This window comes from Oratosquilla oratoria, chromosome 13 (genome assembly GCF_046742065.1).
Source record: "Oratosquilla oratoria isolate Oo_2021 chromosome 13, ASM4674206v1, whole genome shotgun sequence".
In the NCBI taxonomy this organism is placed as follows: domain Eukaryota; kingdom Metazoa; phylum Arthropoda; class Malacostraca; order Stomatopoda; family Squillidae; genus Oratosquilla; species Oratosquilla oratoria.
In genome coordinates, this window is record NC_134789.1 from 33,313,961 (window position 1) to 33,330,208 (window position 16,248).

At 39.7% G+C, this 16,248-nt stretch overlaps 1 protein-coding gene across 1 annotated transcript in view; it reads left to right on the forward strand.

Moving 5' to 3' along the window:
• Positions 1-16,248, forward strand: part of Pdcd4 (Programmed cell death 4) — a 47,532-nt gene that overhangs the window by 8,690 nt on the left and 22,594 nt on the right. The window contains exons 2-4 of the mRNA XM_076196995.1: positions 9,348-9,505; positions 9,617-9,839; positions 10,315-10,454. Of these exons, the coding sequence (XP_076053110.1) occupies positions 9,348-9,505; positions 9,617-9,839; positions 10,315-10,454 (521 nt within the window). The remainder of the gene's footprint in view (positions 1-9,347; positions 9,506-9,616; positions 9,840-10,314; positions 10,455-16,248) is intronic.

Sequence of the window (16,248 nt, forward strand, 5' to 3'; positions counted from 1 at the left end):
CAGGAATTGATTGCCAGTAACATGTATATGAACACCTGTGTGTGTGTGCGCACGCGCACACGTATAAACTTAAATATGAAATGAGTTATGTAGGAGTGAAGTCCATCTGTATTTAGACTGAATAACCAATTTCACTTAACTATTTCGAGTTCTTGAAAATCTTAATGAACAAAGGGGCCACAAGCTATACACCATATAACTTTGCCACTTCTTCAGCCCTCAACGTATTCAAGCTCCGAAAGAGGAGCTGATTAATTACAGTAGGCACGTCAATCCGCCCACTCGCGTGATCTGAGAACCTCTTGTGAACAAGTGTTGAATATTGTGATATCTATACTTAGTCAGTTTATCGTATTGAGGCAAATATGATATGCATCGTTATTATAATTTTCCCTATATAGCCTTTCGTCATATACAGATACTCGTTTCTTCGTAGGCTTTCGTAATATAAGTCGTGCATAATACTAAATAGAATGAACTAGAAACCAATGAACTCTTGAAATAAGATACGATGACTATTTTGCTGTGCTCATTCTTGATTTGGTCAGTTGTAGTTATGCTACCGTGGTTCAGTTTAATTCAGAGTAGATATTGATATTGTTGAGACTTGTATGTGTACATTCTGGGTATATTACGTAGGTGAAGTTTCCCTATTGCAACAGGATGCAGAAGTAAAAACTCGGGAAGGTGACTAGTATTGTTGGTTATATTTAGTTTTTAGTTTGAAATATGGTAAATACGGGTGTGAACCCGTAAATAATACATAGCGAACTATATGTGCGTGCGTGCGTGTGTGTGTGTGTGTGTGTGTATATGGTAGCTGATCATGTCGGGGGACATCTCTACTGGATGAACGAGTGGATAGTAATGTGGTAATATTTGAACAACTGAGATAACACGATAAATAATGTGGGTGCAAATGCTCGCATGTCATCGTCACATCCTCAAATGAAAAAAGACAAATGCTCACAATTTCATGTATCACATATTTTATTTGCAATTATATGTTCACTGTTCCGTAAGTACAATTGTTTAATTACAGCCTTTAATGTCCTAGTCAATTTAAATATTGAATAGTTGCAAGGAAAAGTTTTTTTTCTTAAATTCCACATAATTAAACCTATTTATAATGTAATATTTGTTTATATGTGTGTGATTGTAAATAATGTAGATGTGTAGGTGCAATATAATCGTAACAGTGAAGTTGATAACTTACAAGATATTTTTATTTCAGTTTTGAGGATTTTTTTTTCATTATGGGTGTGAGCATTTTTCTTACGAGCTGTATGTAGGGTGAAATGGTGTGTGGGGCAGACGAAATTATTAACATAAGTCGGAAATTGGAATGGAATAAAACATATTTAAGCGAGTGTTAAAACAAGAGTGACTAATGGAAGCCGTTATCTTTATGCCTTGGAAATAGACACAAATGACGCGTCTGTGTTCAGATGGAGGTGTGGAGGGGAAGGTTGGGCAGAAATTGCGCAGTAGAGCCACGTGGTTCGAGCGCGCGCGCCTCTCGACACGTAGTATGTGGAACACGACGTACGACAGACTCGCATCTTTTTCTGCTGCTGCTGCTGTTCGCCATGAAGCTGTATTACAAATAATCATGGTAGTGAAAGAAACTAATCTGTACCAGATTGTGATAACCAAATGTTTATGAACTGATAAAGCTACGCTCGTTGCTGCCTGCAGTCAAGCTTGATTATATAATAATAATATACTATTATAATTTATTTCTATATATATTTTTTTTTTTTTTTGTATTTTCAATTTTTACGATAAAGACTTTTAGGCTATTCCACAAATGTCACTGAACGGAAATCTCTTTGGCCTTCAGGCACCTTGTCTTCACTTTCCATCACCTTTTGTCAGGGCGGGGTGTTAGGGTACTTAGTCCTCACCAGTAAAACCTAGGCTCCCTTAAAAATCGGTAACCCCCCAGAATTGTAAGGAAAAATGAGAATAAATTGAATGATAATAGTGACGGCATAAAAACAAAACAAATTATATAAGACTTCATGAATAAATATTATGTTGATTAGCGTACTTTCAACTTTGTATCTGCATGTAACCATGCAGTCAGTTCTAATGGACACTGGGGTCGTTCATACGGATCAGATCCACACATTAATGTTGAAATCTCTGCACGTAAAGGGATAATTGTGGTGATTCTATTTATCATTCTATCATCACAAATCAGTACTCTGGTAATCCTCCAAAGCTCCATTTACATTGATAGTAATTAGATCCCTACCGTTGGGTTTCAGCTCGTGTTAACACCTAACACCCGTATTATCTAGAACAGTAGAAGTGAGGGAAGTGCTCTTTTTGGGATTATTGGATGTGGCAAAAGTTGCAGGACATGACTATAAAACTGGATATAAGAATGTAGGGAGCAACTAGCGGACAATGTCCAGTCTTATTGGTTGTTTGATGAAAGAAGGCATAGTGCCACTTGATTGGAATAGGGCAAATGTGGTACCATGTCGCAAAGGTAGTAATGAGTCGCCAATAAATTGTAGGCTGGTATCACAGACCAGTGCAATAGTGAAATTATGTCGAAGGATTATGAAAGGTCAATAGACGTAATATCTCTTTAAGATACGAACATTCTGACGGTTTGGATTGAGATCCAGTAGTCATTCTGGCGAACATTGTAAGCTGTTACTCGAGAGTGATTGATGTGCTGTAGGAGAGTGGGGTGGGTAGACACTGTATATCTGAGGGGGGGAGTAGACTGTACCTCTATCTAGAGAAGGCTTTTGATAAAGTACCTTACAGTTGACTTGTGTAGAAATTCTTGGACAAAGAGGCAAACTACTCAAGTGTATGAAAGTTTTTTTGAAGAGAAGATACACGAAGACAGTAATAAAGGATAAGACGTCACAAAGAGCAGAGTTCCATAAAGTTCAGTGCCTGCACCAATAATGTTTCTTGTTTTTTGTTTTGTCAAAGACTTGAGGGAAGGTACAAGCTATACTAACATTTGTTTATGCAAAAGTAATAAGTGAAAGACAATGAGGAAAGTACACTATTGCAATAAAATCTAGACCCTATTTTTGCATGGAGCCAAGAATGGGAAATTAATTTCATAAAAAATGCATAGTACTGGAAATTGGAAATAGCTGCAAAAGACCATCTTTAAACTATTCATAGGGAAGTGAACCCAATACAAAAAAAAGAGGAGAGATTTAGGGGTATTGATAAATGACAACTTGTCACCTGACAGACATGTCAACAGGAATGTGGGAGGGACGTACAGACTGCTGCAGAAGATTAAAATGGCTTTTCACTATATACATGAAGAGGTGATGAAAAAAAAATCCTGAAAAAAAAAATACTCAAAACCCTGATCAGTCCAAAGTTGGTAAACCCAGTGCTTTTATTCTTTACTCGTATGGCTTATCTGCCAGGCTGAGGACCAGTTTGGTTGTACCTGGCTCTTTGTATCCTCTCAATCTTGCTTATATCTTTCACTCTGTGTGGGGACCATACCACTGATGCATATTCCAGTCTTGGACTGATCAGGGTTTTGATTTTTTTTTTTTTTTGTCTCTTCATCCATAAGATCAAGGTTTTGGTGATTTTTGTTTTTCCCAACTCTTTATTCAAAAGCCATTTTAATCTTCTGCAGCAGTCTGTGTCTCTCTCCCAAATCCTGTTGATATCTGTCAGTTGACAGGTCTTTTACTGTATCAACACTCCTAAATCTTTCTCCTCGATAACTTTTGTAATGGTTCATTTCCCAAGGAATAGTTTAAATGTGGTCTTTTGCAGCTATTGCCTATTTCCAGTAACTTACAATTTTTGGTACTGAAATTCATTTGCCTTGGCTCCATGCAAAAAGTGTCTACATCTTTGTACAATAGTATACATTCCTTGTTTTCCACTTTTCTTGTGATTTTTGTATCAGCAAACATATTAGCATAGTTTGTTTTACCTTCCATCATGTCTTTGACATAAGACAAGAAATAAATCTTTCTCCTCGTTAACTTTTGTAACGGTTCATTTCCCAAGGAATAGTTTAAATGTGGTCTTTTGCAGCTATTGCCTATTTCCAGTAATTTACATTTTTTGGTACTGAAATTCATTTGGCTTGGCTCCATGCAAAAAGTGTCGACATCTTTGTACAATAGTATACATTCCTTGTTTTTCCACTTTTCTCGTGATTTTTGCATCGGCAATCATATTAGCATAGTTTGTTTTACCTTCCATCAAGTCTTTGACATAAGACAAGAAACACTGAACCTTATCTCTGCTTATAACTGCACTCCGTCTTGACATCTTATCCTTTATTACTGCCCTTGTGGGCCCATAAAAAAAAATCTTTCATCCATTTGAGTAGTTTGCCTCTTAGTCCTCCAATATGATAAATTTCCACAAGTTGACTATGAGGTATTTTATCAAAAGCCTTCTCTAGGTTTAGGTACACACGGTCCACCCACCCCTTACTCTAGAGTAAAAGCTTAAGGTTCAACACATGGCCTTCAAGATCTTAATCCAAACTGACTGTCTCTAAGAATGTTCATATCTTAGATATTTGGTTCATTGATCTTTCACAATCCTTTGCCATAATTTTACTAATTTGCTGGTCAGTGATACTGGCTTAAAATTTAGTGGTGTCACCTTACTTCCACCTTTGTGAATTGGTACCAAATTAGCCCTTTTCCGATCAAGTGACACAGCCATTTTTCAATGACCATAAAGTAAGATTGTGAATCGTGTATGCCAGTTGTTCCTTACATTCTTTAAGTGTCCAGTTTGAGATTCCATCAGGTTCCAAAGCTTTTGTCACATCCAATGATCCCAAAAGATTGATCATCCAAAACTGAATTCTTACTCTGCTTTCCTCAAAAAAAAATTGCTCTCCTTTGTGAAGACAGATTGGAAACTTTGGTTCGTTATTCTTGCCTCAAAGACCTCACCACTCAATTTAGCTTGGTGATTTCTTCAGTATCTCAATTTACCATCGTAAAAGTTTTGGTTCATCTTTGTATATATCTACAACACCTTTCAGAATTACTTTTTTCCTCCCTGCAGATTCTTGTGTAGTTTCTATCTTTTAAGCTTTTCCATTTACCCATGTCATGGCCCTAGTTTTTTTCAATCTTGCACCTTTTGTTAAACCAATCCTGTTTCTTCTTCCTTCCACAAATCTTTGACACTTGTTTGTTCACTTCCATGTAGTAAATGTCAAAGATTTCCAATTTCCTCATTATCTCTGTGGTATTCATGAACCCTCCCAGTTTACTTCTTAAAAGAATTTCTTCAACCCTAAGTAATCCGCCTTCCCAAAATCGAGTATCTCTTCCCTGTGTGATTTATTCCTTAGCTGTTTCCTTACCCTCCAGCTGAAATTCAGTTATTACATGGTCATATCTTCCTATGGGGCAAAGATAGTTCAAGGAGCTGAATATGTCTGGATCTTTGGTTAGTAGCATATCTAATCTCGTGGGAATATCATCTCTTACCCAGGTCACTTGCTTTACCCATTGGATCAGTGTTCTCTACCTACCCCAGTAATTGCTTTGACACTTGTTTCTCATTTCTCCTAGTTGACCTCGCCACAATGAAAATCACTAAGGACTAAATTGCTACTTTGTTCAATAATTTTCTCTAGAAGAATTGTCAAAAAACATTTCGTGAGCTTCATTCCAAGCTCTTGTCTTTTGGGTGACATGCTACCATGAAGTATCTTCTTTTATGCTTCACTGTGTGTGTGTGTATATTTACCTAGTTGTATTTTACGGGACGAGAGCTATGCTCATAGTGACCTGTTTTCGTATCTCTCCACATCCAGTTTATTCTTAAAATTGTGTATAGTTCTGGCATTCACTGTTTCTCCATTCAGTTTGTTCCAGTTACAGGTCTCTTCTGTAACTGTCTTTCTTTAGTTTCATTTCGTGGCCCTTGTTTCTCTTCTGTCCCACTTTAATAAGTCGTCTCTATCAAGGATTTCCATCCCTTTCATAATTCTAAAAATGGTCAACAAATTACCTCTTTCTCTTCTCTGTTCCAGTGTTGACGGATATAATTTCTCCAATCTTTGTTCGTATGTCAGATTTGCCAGTGTAGGTGCAATTTTTGTCACTGCTCTTTGAATTCTTTCTAATTTTCTTATGTTCTTTGTGCTAGGTGCCCACAGTGTTGCAGCATATTCTAGTTTAGGTCTTATCAGTGTAACAACTATTTTTTTTTACCATCTCCTCATCTATGTAGTCGAGGGCCACTTTCATTGATCTCAGCAAGTTATAAGTCTCTCCAAATAACTTGACATGTTTAACAGGTGTCAAGTCACTTGAGATGATTACTCCTAGGTCCCTTTCTGAATAGACTTTTTTTTACTTTTGTTTCCAATTTTATACTGTCCCGATAATCTATTTTTACTTTTTCCAAATTCCATTATGCTACATTTTTTAAATGTTGAAGTTCATCTCACATCTTCGACTCCATTCCCATATTTTGTCTAGGTCATCTTGCAGCGATCTGCAGTCTTCTTCTGTTCTTATTCTTTTGAGTAATTTGGCATCATCAGCAAAGAAGTTCATGTAATAATTTACTCCCTCATCCATATCATTTATATATATGGCAAACATTAAAGGAGCCAATACAGAGCCTTGCGGGACGCCACTTTTCACTTCTTCCCAGTTCGAATTTTTGTCTCTAAAGCACCACTCTCGTGTGTGTGTGTGTGTGTGTGTGTGTGTATGTGTGTGTGTGTGTGTGTGTGTCAGCGTTACCCATAGATCTAACCGTATGTGAGCTGAGATCTCCAGAAGGGTAATAGCTGTCGATCACGAGTCCAGCACGTGATTCAAGACCATGGTGAATCACACGCACACTGTATATATAAATGCTTTATTTTACCTGCAATTACAAGTGAACTTACTAGTGTCTAAATGATAACTTGAGAGAATTTCTATAATTTTAAGCGTCCATATAGAACAACATTGACTAAAAGGGGTGGGGGAACAATGTTATAAATGTTGGAAATCCTATAGTAAATGGGGTATGGTACATCTCTTCTCGACCCAGAAAGGAAATGGTAGTCTGCAACAGTAGTTATTTGGCTTCATTGTAGTGAATTCCATTCATGACATTAGCACTGTAGTATTTTATCTGACGAGATTCAACGCCCACATATAACACTGATAGTCAAATTATAAACAAATGTGGATATTATACAAAGCTGGGTCTTCGTTGTATATTGTGACGGTGAAGCGCGGGTCTTCATATCCTCCAGTAGGAGTAAGTCGAGTGAGCTAAACCTGCACTAGCACCGCCTGAAATGCATACATGTTTAATACAATAGTGTTCCATCGTGGAAGTTAATCTTGCACCCTTCCCTATAAACATTTATGCTTTAAATCGCCAAAGATGTTGTGATAGAGAAAGAAAGTACATGCAGGCTATATTGTTTACCATGAATTGTGTGACCTTGACAGGGGTCATTGTGTTCGGATGATGTACGTGGCAACGTTGCAACCGTGTGGCGTAAGTGCGAGTGTTTATACAAAACTTCCGTCTGTTGCGTTCTTCTGCATTGACATTCGTAAAATATTTATTCGACGTTGGTTTAGTAGGATATGGCACATACTGAAGGCTGAGCGTTGCATGGAAGACCTAACTAAACAATAATAAAATTGTATCTTTACAAAGGAAAAGAAGGAATAGACGAGTTGGCTCAAAGCCAAAGCAGGAGAACTCCGTGCAGACTAACTGTAACGGGGTCCTGTTCAAATCTTTGGCATGGAAATAATGGCGAATTATTATATAATATACGAAATTAATATAAAATGAAAATGAGGTATATACTAAATGACGTATATGAGGAATATTGGCGATATAAATACATGCATTAAGATAGCTTTATCGCCCTGGTTTCCTGTGATCTTTGACATATAATCATCGAAATATGTAAACAAAGTTATCAGCACATCGTGAGGCTGTTGAATATGTTAAGCCAAAATGAATTTGTACCAGACTCCAAAAGATACGTGTTGGCTAATTATGGCCAGGCGAAAGTAGCCCGAGCTATATTTTTTGGCTGAGGACCAGTTGCGTCGTGTATTTCGTGGTGTCAGAAGAAAATGTATTTATATTACCAATCATTAGCCAGCTAGATCATGGAGTTCTGGTGAAGAACCTCCATCCGATGGCGATACTAATAGAACATGAAGTATTATTATATTGTTATTATTTATTATATTATTATTATTTTTTTAGGGGGGAGGGGGGAGAGGAGGGTGGTTTCAGGGCTTTGATTTTGTAGGGGTAGTGATATTGTCATGGATGTATTAATCTATTTTTGGCACTGCTATTTCCATGAATCTGTTCAGATATATAATGTAAATGTTGTTTCGTCAATTTGTATATGAATTGTATTGGTGATTGGAATCGACAATGTAACCAAGTTGGAATTGCTCAATTTTAAGTTTAACCTTGGCATTCGAGACTGGAAATGGTAGTAGTCATGGATGAGGAAATTCAACAAGTTTTATAGGCCTATATTATACCCATGGCCATGGGTTCTGTCATGTGTTCAGCTCAGAAAGGTGTGGCGGGGGTGGGGTTTTGCTGTCATTAACATTAGATATACTGTTTATAGATAAAATGAAGGATTACCAATATGTCTGATGACAAACCAACGGGGTCGTGTGTCTGGTCTGGTGTTGCTGGTGTTATGCATTTATGTATATAAAGCATGCATGCAGTATTGCATTCTGACAAACTCGCCAGTCCTTTTTTCCTGCTCGTTCTGGGCATTCATCCACTGAAGAGTCTGTGCTCTCGACATCTTCTTTGTCAGTTGAGTCTTGTTTGGATATCTCAATTGGTTTGTACATGTATCCTTGTACCGTACCCACATTGGTACATAAGAGGGCATCCAAATCCAATAAATCTTCTTCACTCGATGTGAAATCCCCGTCGTGTCGCTTGCTGGCAATGCTGACATCATCAGTTGCCCTAGCGGTGGAAAATGTAACTACAACATTGAAAAGTTCGTCTGCTACCAGGCACTTTTAAGATCATGCTATTTGGATAAAATCAAGACTATAAGATGCAAGAAATGTACATTTTAGTGTTCAAACTTCTAAGTTATATTTTCATGCATGAAATAACAAAAAATAAAGAAATCTAAACCTCAGTTGATCTTTAAGGGGAAGTTTGCTGTAAATCTGCACAATTTAACCTCCAATTGTACCAGCGTGGCAAGTGTTAATTGCATATTTAAATTCAAGTATATTTTTTCAAAAATGTTTATGAATCAAGAATAAACAATGTACACCCCATCATGACTTTGCCATGATATTTATTTATTTATTTTTTCTTCCTTGCAGGTGGTGCCGGTGGAAAAGGTGTGTGGGGTGCTCTTGGGTCAGAATTAGTTGAGGCAGAAGTGGACCAGCATGACCCAAACTATGATGATGAAAGTTTGGATAATAAAGATGTTAAGCTGAAGGTCATAGATTGTGAACGATCTGATGAAGAAATTTCGGTAACTAGCCAAGTATTTTGTGTGTAAGATTCTTTGCATGTTAAAAAATTTAAGAGTTCACTTTGTAAGGACTAGAGAATTTGAAATTAAATAGAATTATAATTTTTGCAGAAACAAATATCTTCACTAGTAGCGGAGTACTACGACCATGGCGAGACGCATGAGACCTTCCTTTCTTTGGAAGAGATTGGTGTTCGTGGGGTAAAAGCTCACCTAGTGGTTAAGACTGCAGTGGAATTGGCAATGGATCACAAACCATCACATCGTGAAATGACCAGTGTTCTTTTGGCTGATCTCTATGGCCACCTATTGTACGAGCCACAGTATGCTGAAGGTAAGAGTAGTCTTTCTATCACCCTCTTTGTTTTTCTCTTTTCTTTTTCTTTCATTTTCTTTTTCATTTCCCTTCTTTTTCTCTTCCATTTTCTTTTTAATTTCCCTTCTTTTTCTCTTCTCTTTTTCTTCTCGTCTCTCAAGCAAAGGTACGAGATTTGTTGTACATAAGTATTAAGTAAGGTTTATGGTGTATTTGATAATTTGAAGTTGCACATGTTGGATGCTCTACTTTTTCGTGAGTTATGTTAGGGAAACATTAATGTAAAATAAAAAAAATTCCTATTGAATAATTAGGACATCTCTTAGATTTATAAAAAAAAGATTGCTCCTTTGATGCTCAAAATTGCATTGAAACTTAAATATGGGGTCTTCCCACAGCTGAATTAGATTTTTTTTTTTCACAAATGCAATGTGAAAGTTAGGTAGTAAGCATTAATAGTGAAGTTTGGCAGTCATTTCTGTTGGGTTTACAGGATATGATATGCTGCTTGACAATTTACCTGATCTGGTGCTGGATACACCTGATGCCCCAACCGTTCTGGGCAATTTCATAGCAAGAGCAATTGCTGATGATTGTATTCCACCCAAGTTCCTGCAGAGCTATAAGGGGAAGGTAAGTTTGTTTACTGAAAAAGAAATGTATTGTAATTTTCAGCTAGTTGTCCTCACAATTTTCCTCATAATGTACTATTCTTTCAGATAGTGTTAGTAATACTTTTGATTATGTCAAGTGTGTAGCAGTTCAGTATATAATGTGTTACCATGAAGCATCTGCTGCAGTGGTTCTCATAGTTCATTAGTTGGCTGTGGTCCAAAAATATATTTTGCACTTTGGCAGTACACCAATACTTCAGGGTAGGCCACCAGTACTACCAACTTAACATGAACACAAATTTAAGCATAATTCAAGTATATGGCAGGGCTGTGATATTGCCGTAGTAATTCAACATGTATATGGATGAGATGACAAGGGTCATCAAGTGTAGTGCTAGGTAGAGATGAGCCAGTTGCTGACACTGTGCTTATGACTGATTATGTGGAGAGACTGAAGTTTTAGTGGAGGTGGCAGAATTTGGGTGTGTGAGAGAAAGTTAAGATTGAATGTGGGAAAAAGGTGACGAGATGTGTAAGGAGTGATAGTGGGTTAGAGATGAGTTTGAAGGGTGAGGGACTGAGGAAAGTGGAGAGTTTTACTGTACAGTAAGTATTTGGGGTCGTTGGATAGGTTGTATGTTGAAGGATAGAGTAGAGGTAGGAGTGGAGGAATGGGGATGTTTCAAGGAGTAACAAAATGTGCAATGATGGTGTATGGAACAAGGGTGATGGCAAGGAATAGGAAGGGTAGTGAGTGGGGGGGATGATGAAGCAAAAAAGGTTGCAGAAGAGAAGAAATGAGCATTCATGGACTGGTTGCAAAATAGAAAGAGAAACATAGAGATACAATGAAAAAAGAAAAGCTAAACATAAGATAAAGGAAGCAAAAAGGAGGGCCGATGTAAAATGGGGAAGAGTATGAGAGAAAGTATTAAAAAGATGTTTTGGAAGGAAAATAAGAGGAAGGGGAGACAAATCAAGTAGAGAAGAAAAGGCAAAAAGTGCAGAGGGAGAGATAACAGAAGAGGCAGCAGTAAGGGGAAGATGGGCAGTGTGTTTTAGGGAGTTGCTGAATGGGGAGGAGGATAGGGAGGGAATGTTGGTTGCAGTGGGAGTCGCCAAGAAAATAACAGTGAACAAAGAAAATGGAGAAATAAGAGGTGCAAACAGTTATTAAAATGATGAGAGCAGGTAAGGCACCTGGGTTAGATGGGTGTCATGCAGTGTGAGAAGAATAGAGGTACAGTGATGGACTGGCTGGTGAGGTTTAATGTGTGTCTAAGGGAGGGTAGAGTGCAGGAGGACTGGAGGAGTGCATGTATACTTTTGCTTTACAAGGGAAAAGGGTATTGTAGTGAGTGAAGTAGTTTCAGAGGGATCAGTTTGAGTGTAGTTGGGAAGGGTTATGGGAGGGTTTTGATCAAAAGGATTAACCTCTTCACTCCAGGGCACATCGCACGTCTGGCAGCATTAGCTGCCCGACGTGCAATGTTGCATCATAATAATCACATTATAAAAAATAGTCGCTGCTCAATCGCTCATTCTCTTTCACCCGTGAATTTTGATAACCATAGAAAATATGATGAAGCCAGTTTAGAGAGAATGAGGGTCACGCAGGTATGACTACAATAAATATAATCAAGACGCCGACGTCGGCATCATCGCATACCCACTCGCTCCTCATGACGCCTACGTAAGCGTCACCGTATGGAAGTGGTTAAGAGGAACAGAGGGTGTAATTGGTGAAGAACAGTTTGGGTTTAGGAAAGGTTGGGGTTGTATGGATCAGATTTTTGCAGTGAAACAGGTATGCGAGAGCTTTAGCGAAGGTTAAGGATGTTTTTTGGGCCTTTATGGATTTGGAAAAGGCTTATGACAAGGTACCAACTGTGGGAGGTATTGCAGATGTAAGGGATAGGAGGAAAGCTGTTCAAGGGCAGTCAAGAGTTTTTATGAGGGTGTGTAAGAATTAGAAATGGAGAAAGCAAATTAAGGTAAAGGTGAGACTGTGCCAGGGCTGTATCATGACCTTTCATTCATGAGGAGCTAAAATGAGAGGGAAATAAGGGTGGTAGATGGAAGCAGGATGGGTGAGAGTGGGTGTGTTCTTCTGACTTGGCTACTTCCTGTATAAAGGGAAACGAGCCCTTGGTATATAGATAGTGTTAGGTTTGGGAATGGTGAGAGGTAGGGGTTTAAGGTGAATGTCAGGTGTGTTATGTCATCATGGTTGTTCAATGTGTACATGGATGGGGCAGTATGGGAGGGTGATGGGTGGATGATTTGAGATGGTTAGAGAGACTGGAGAGAAGTGGGAGGTGAGCCAGTCATTAGTTGATGAGACTGTGCTTGTGGCTGGGTCAGAGGATAAAGTTGAAATTTAATGTGGTTGAGGTGATGAGATGTATAAGAGGTGAAAGTGGCAGAAAGCTGGAGGTGTCTTAAAAGAAGTTGAAAGTGGATAGTTTAGATATTTAACCACTTCAGTATGAGTTTAATTCTCACGTGCAGTATTGGCTGATATGTATGATTCATCATACTACTCACATTATAAGATATAAAGTCACTGTTATATTACTCATTCTCTTTTACTCAGGGTAATACATACATATACCAAGGCTTTTTCCCCCTTACAAGGGAGGTAACCAAAAAGGAAAAGGCATAAAATCATTCCCACCCATTCCATCCCTAAATACACTCCACACCCCCTCCACCCTCCCTCTTATCTTAGCACCTCCTGGATGATGGGTCATCTCTGCACCTTGTCCACTGCCCTGGGTCAGAAGCAGCGTCGCAAGACACAGCACATCCACAGCAAGGCTGCTTCATTAAATCTGCGACCCCCCTCTCCGTCCCCCCATCCATAAAAGAAGACTGGGAGAAATCCCTTTGGGCAGCGTCAAATTTTGCTCACACATACTACCTCATCCCCCATCCCCCAGCCCATTCCACCTCATGCATCACATCATCATTCATATACAACCATTCTCCATTCACCCCTGTCTTCTGTCCTCTCCCATCCTTCCTCAACAGACATTCCCCTCTTCCCCAAAGCCCCCTTCACCCCATCCATCCACCTCATCCTAGGACGTCCCCTCATGTTCACTCCCTCCACATCTGCCTTCCATACCTCTTTTACTAGTCTTCACTCATTCTTTCCATGTGTCCAAACCATCCTAATACTCTTTCATCAACCCTATCAACCAACTCCCTTCCACCCCTGTTCTCCTCCTCACCTCCTCATTTTTCACTGTATCTAGCCTAGTAACCCCCATCATACTTCTCGGACACCTCATTTCAAACACATTCAAACTCCTTCTCTCTTCCTCTCTTATGTTCCATGTTTCTGCCCCATACAGTGCTATTGGCACAATCACTCCTTCATACAGTCTCCTCATAGCATCCATTCCCAAATTCTATTCCTCATTACACTCTTCAATCCACCAAGGCATTTACTCGCTTCTCTCAATCTACATTCTACCTCCACCTTCACTCCACCTTTTCCTGCCACATTTGCACCCAAGTATCTAAAAGTATCCACTTCTTCCAGTCGCTCTCCCTTAATGCTCACTTCCAGTCTACTGCCACTTTCACCCCTTGTACATCTCATCACCTTACTTTTACCCACATTTATCTTTAGCTTTCTTCTATCACATACTCTCCCAAACTCGTCACCAACTTCCTCAATCCCTCCTCCAATCCTGCCACAAGCGCAGTGTCGTCAGCAAACAACAGCTGGCTCACCTCCCACTTTTCTCCATTTTCTTTAACCATCTCCAATCCCTGACCCACTACCCTTGTATTTACCTCTCGTCCTAGGATGAGGTGGATGGATGGGGTGAAAGGGGCTTTGGGGAAGAGGGGAATGTCTATTGAGGAAGGACGGGAGAGGACAGAAGACGGGTGAATGGAGAATGGTTGTATATGGATGATGATGTGATGCATGAGGTGGAATGGGCGGGGGGATGGGGGGTGAGGTAGTATGTGTGAGCAAAATTTGACGCAGCCCAAAGGGATTTCTCCCCGTCTTCTCCTTTTATGGATGGGGAGATGGAGAGGGGGGGTTGCCGATTTAATGAAGCAGCCTTGCTGTGGATGTGCTGTGTCTTGCGACACTGCTTCTGACCCAGGGCAGTGGACAAGGTGCAGGGATGACCCGTCATCCAGGAGGTGCTAAGATAAGAGGGAGGGTGAAGGGGTGTGGAGTGTATTCAGGGATGGAATGGGTGGGAATGATTTTATGCCTTTTCCTTTTTGGCTACCTCCCTTGTAAGGGGGAAAAAGCCTTGGTATATGTATGTATGTATGTATGTACTACCCCATCCATGTATAAGTTGAACAGCCAGGGCGACATAACGCATCCTTGAAGAAGTCCCACCTTTACCTTGAACCACTCACTCTCTCCATTTCTAATCTTGACACAAGCTCTACTACTCTCATAAAAACTTGACAGATCCTAGAAGCTTTCCTCCTATCCCATATATCTACATAACCTCCCACAGTGCCTTTCTGTCTACCCTATCGTAAGCCTTTTCCAGATCCATGAAAGCCCAAAAAAAATCCTTCCCCTTTCTTATAGCTTTCTCACATATCTTACCACAAAGATCTGATCTACACAACCTCTACCCATCCTAAATCCACACTGTTCCTCACCAATTACTCCCTCTGTTCCTCTCCTAATCCTCTCAATCAAGATCCTCCCCTAAGCCTTCCCAACTACACTTAACAAGCTAATCCCTCTGAAACTACTACATTCACACATGTCCCCTTTTCCCTTGTAAAGTGGAATTATACAGGCACTCCTCCAGTCCTCTGGCACTCTACCCTCTCTCCAGCAAACATTAAATAACCTCACCAGCCAGTCCACCATCACTGTACCTCCTTTGTTTAGACATTCTGCATGGCATCCATCCAGACCAGGTGCCTTACCTGCTTTCATCATCTTAACAACTGCCTTCACTTCATCCTTCCTTATTTCTCCTCCATTTTCCTCACTCATCATGGTCATTTTCTTGGCATTCCCCACTGCAACTATCTTTCCCTCCCTATCCTCCTTCACATTTAGCAACTCCCTAAAATATTCTGCCCATCTTCCCCTTACTGCCTTCTCTTCCATTATCATCTCTCCATCTGCACCTTTTACCTTTTCTTCTCTACTTGATTCACCTCCTCTTCCTCTCTTTAATTTCTTTCCAAAACATCTTTTTATTACTTTCAAAATTTTCTGTCATACTCTTACCCCACTTCACATCTGCTCTCCTCTTTGCCTCCTTTACCTTTTGCTTTACTTCTGTTTTCTGTTCTTTGTACCTCTCATATGACTCCCTCGTCCTATTTTGTAACCAATCTGTGAAAGCTCGCTTCTTCTCTTCTACAACCTTCTTTGTTTCCTCATCCCACCATTCACTACCCTTCCTTCTATTTCCTCCTGTCCTTCTTGTTCCACACACCATCCTTGCACACTTTGTGACTCCCTCCTTGAACCATCCCCATTCCTCCTCCACACCTAGCTCTACTCTATCCTTCACTCCCTCCCACTTCTCCTTCATGTTCTTCTTGTACTCCTCCTCCTTTTCATTTAAAGAGTTCACTAGTGCTAAGCACCTCCCTACCTTTTGTCCCTTTCCTCTTTCTCCATCTATCCTCCACTCTCAACTTACCTTCCAAAAAATGATCTGATATTCCCCCACCCTCTCCCCTTAGCACATGTACATCCTTAACTCCTCCTATCATAGTCCTATTTACCACTACATAATCCATCAACGCTCTATCTACCACCCTTCCATCCACCACCCTCTTCCATGTGTACGTAT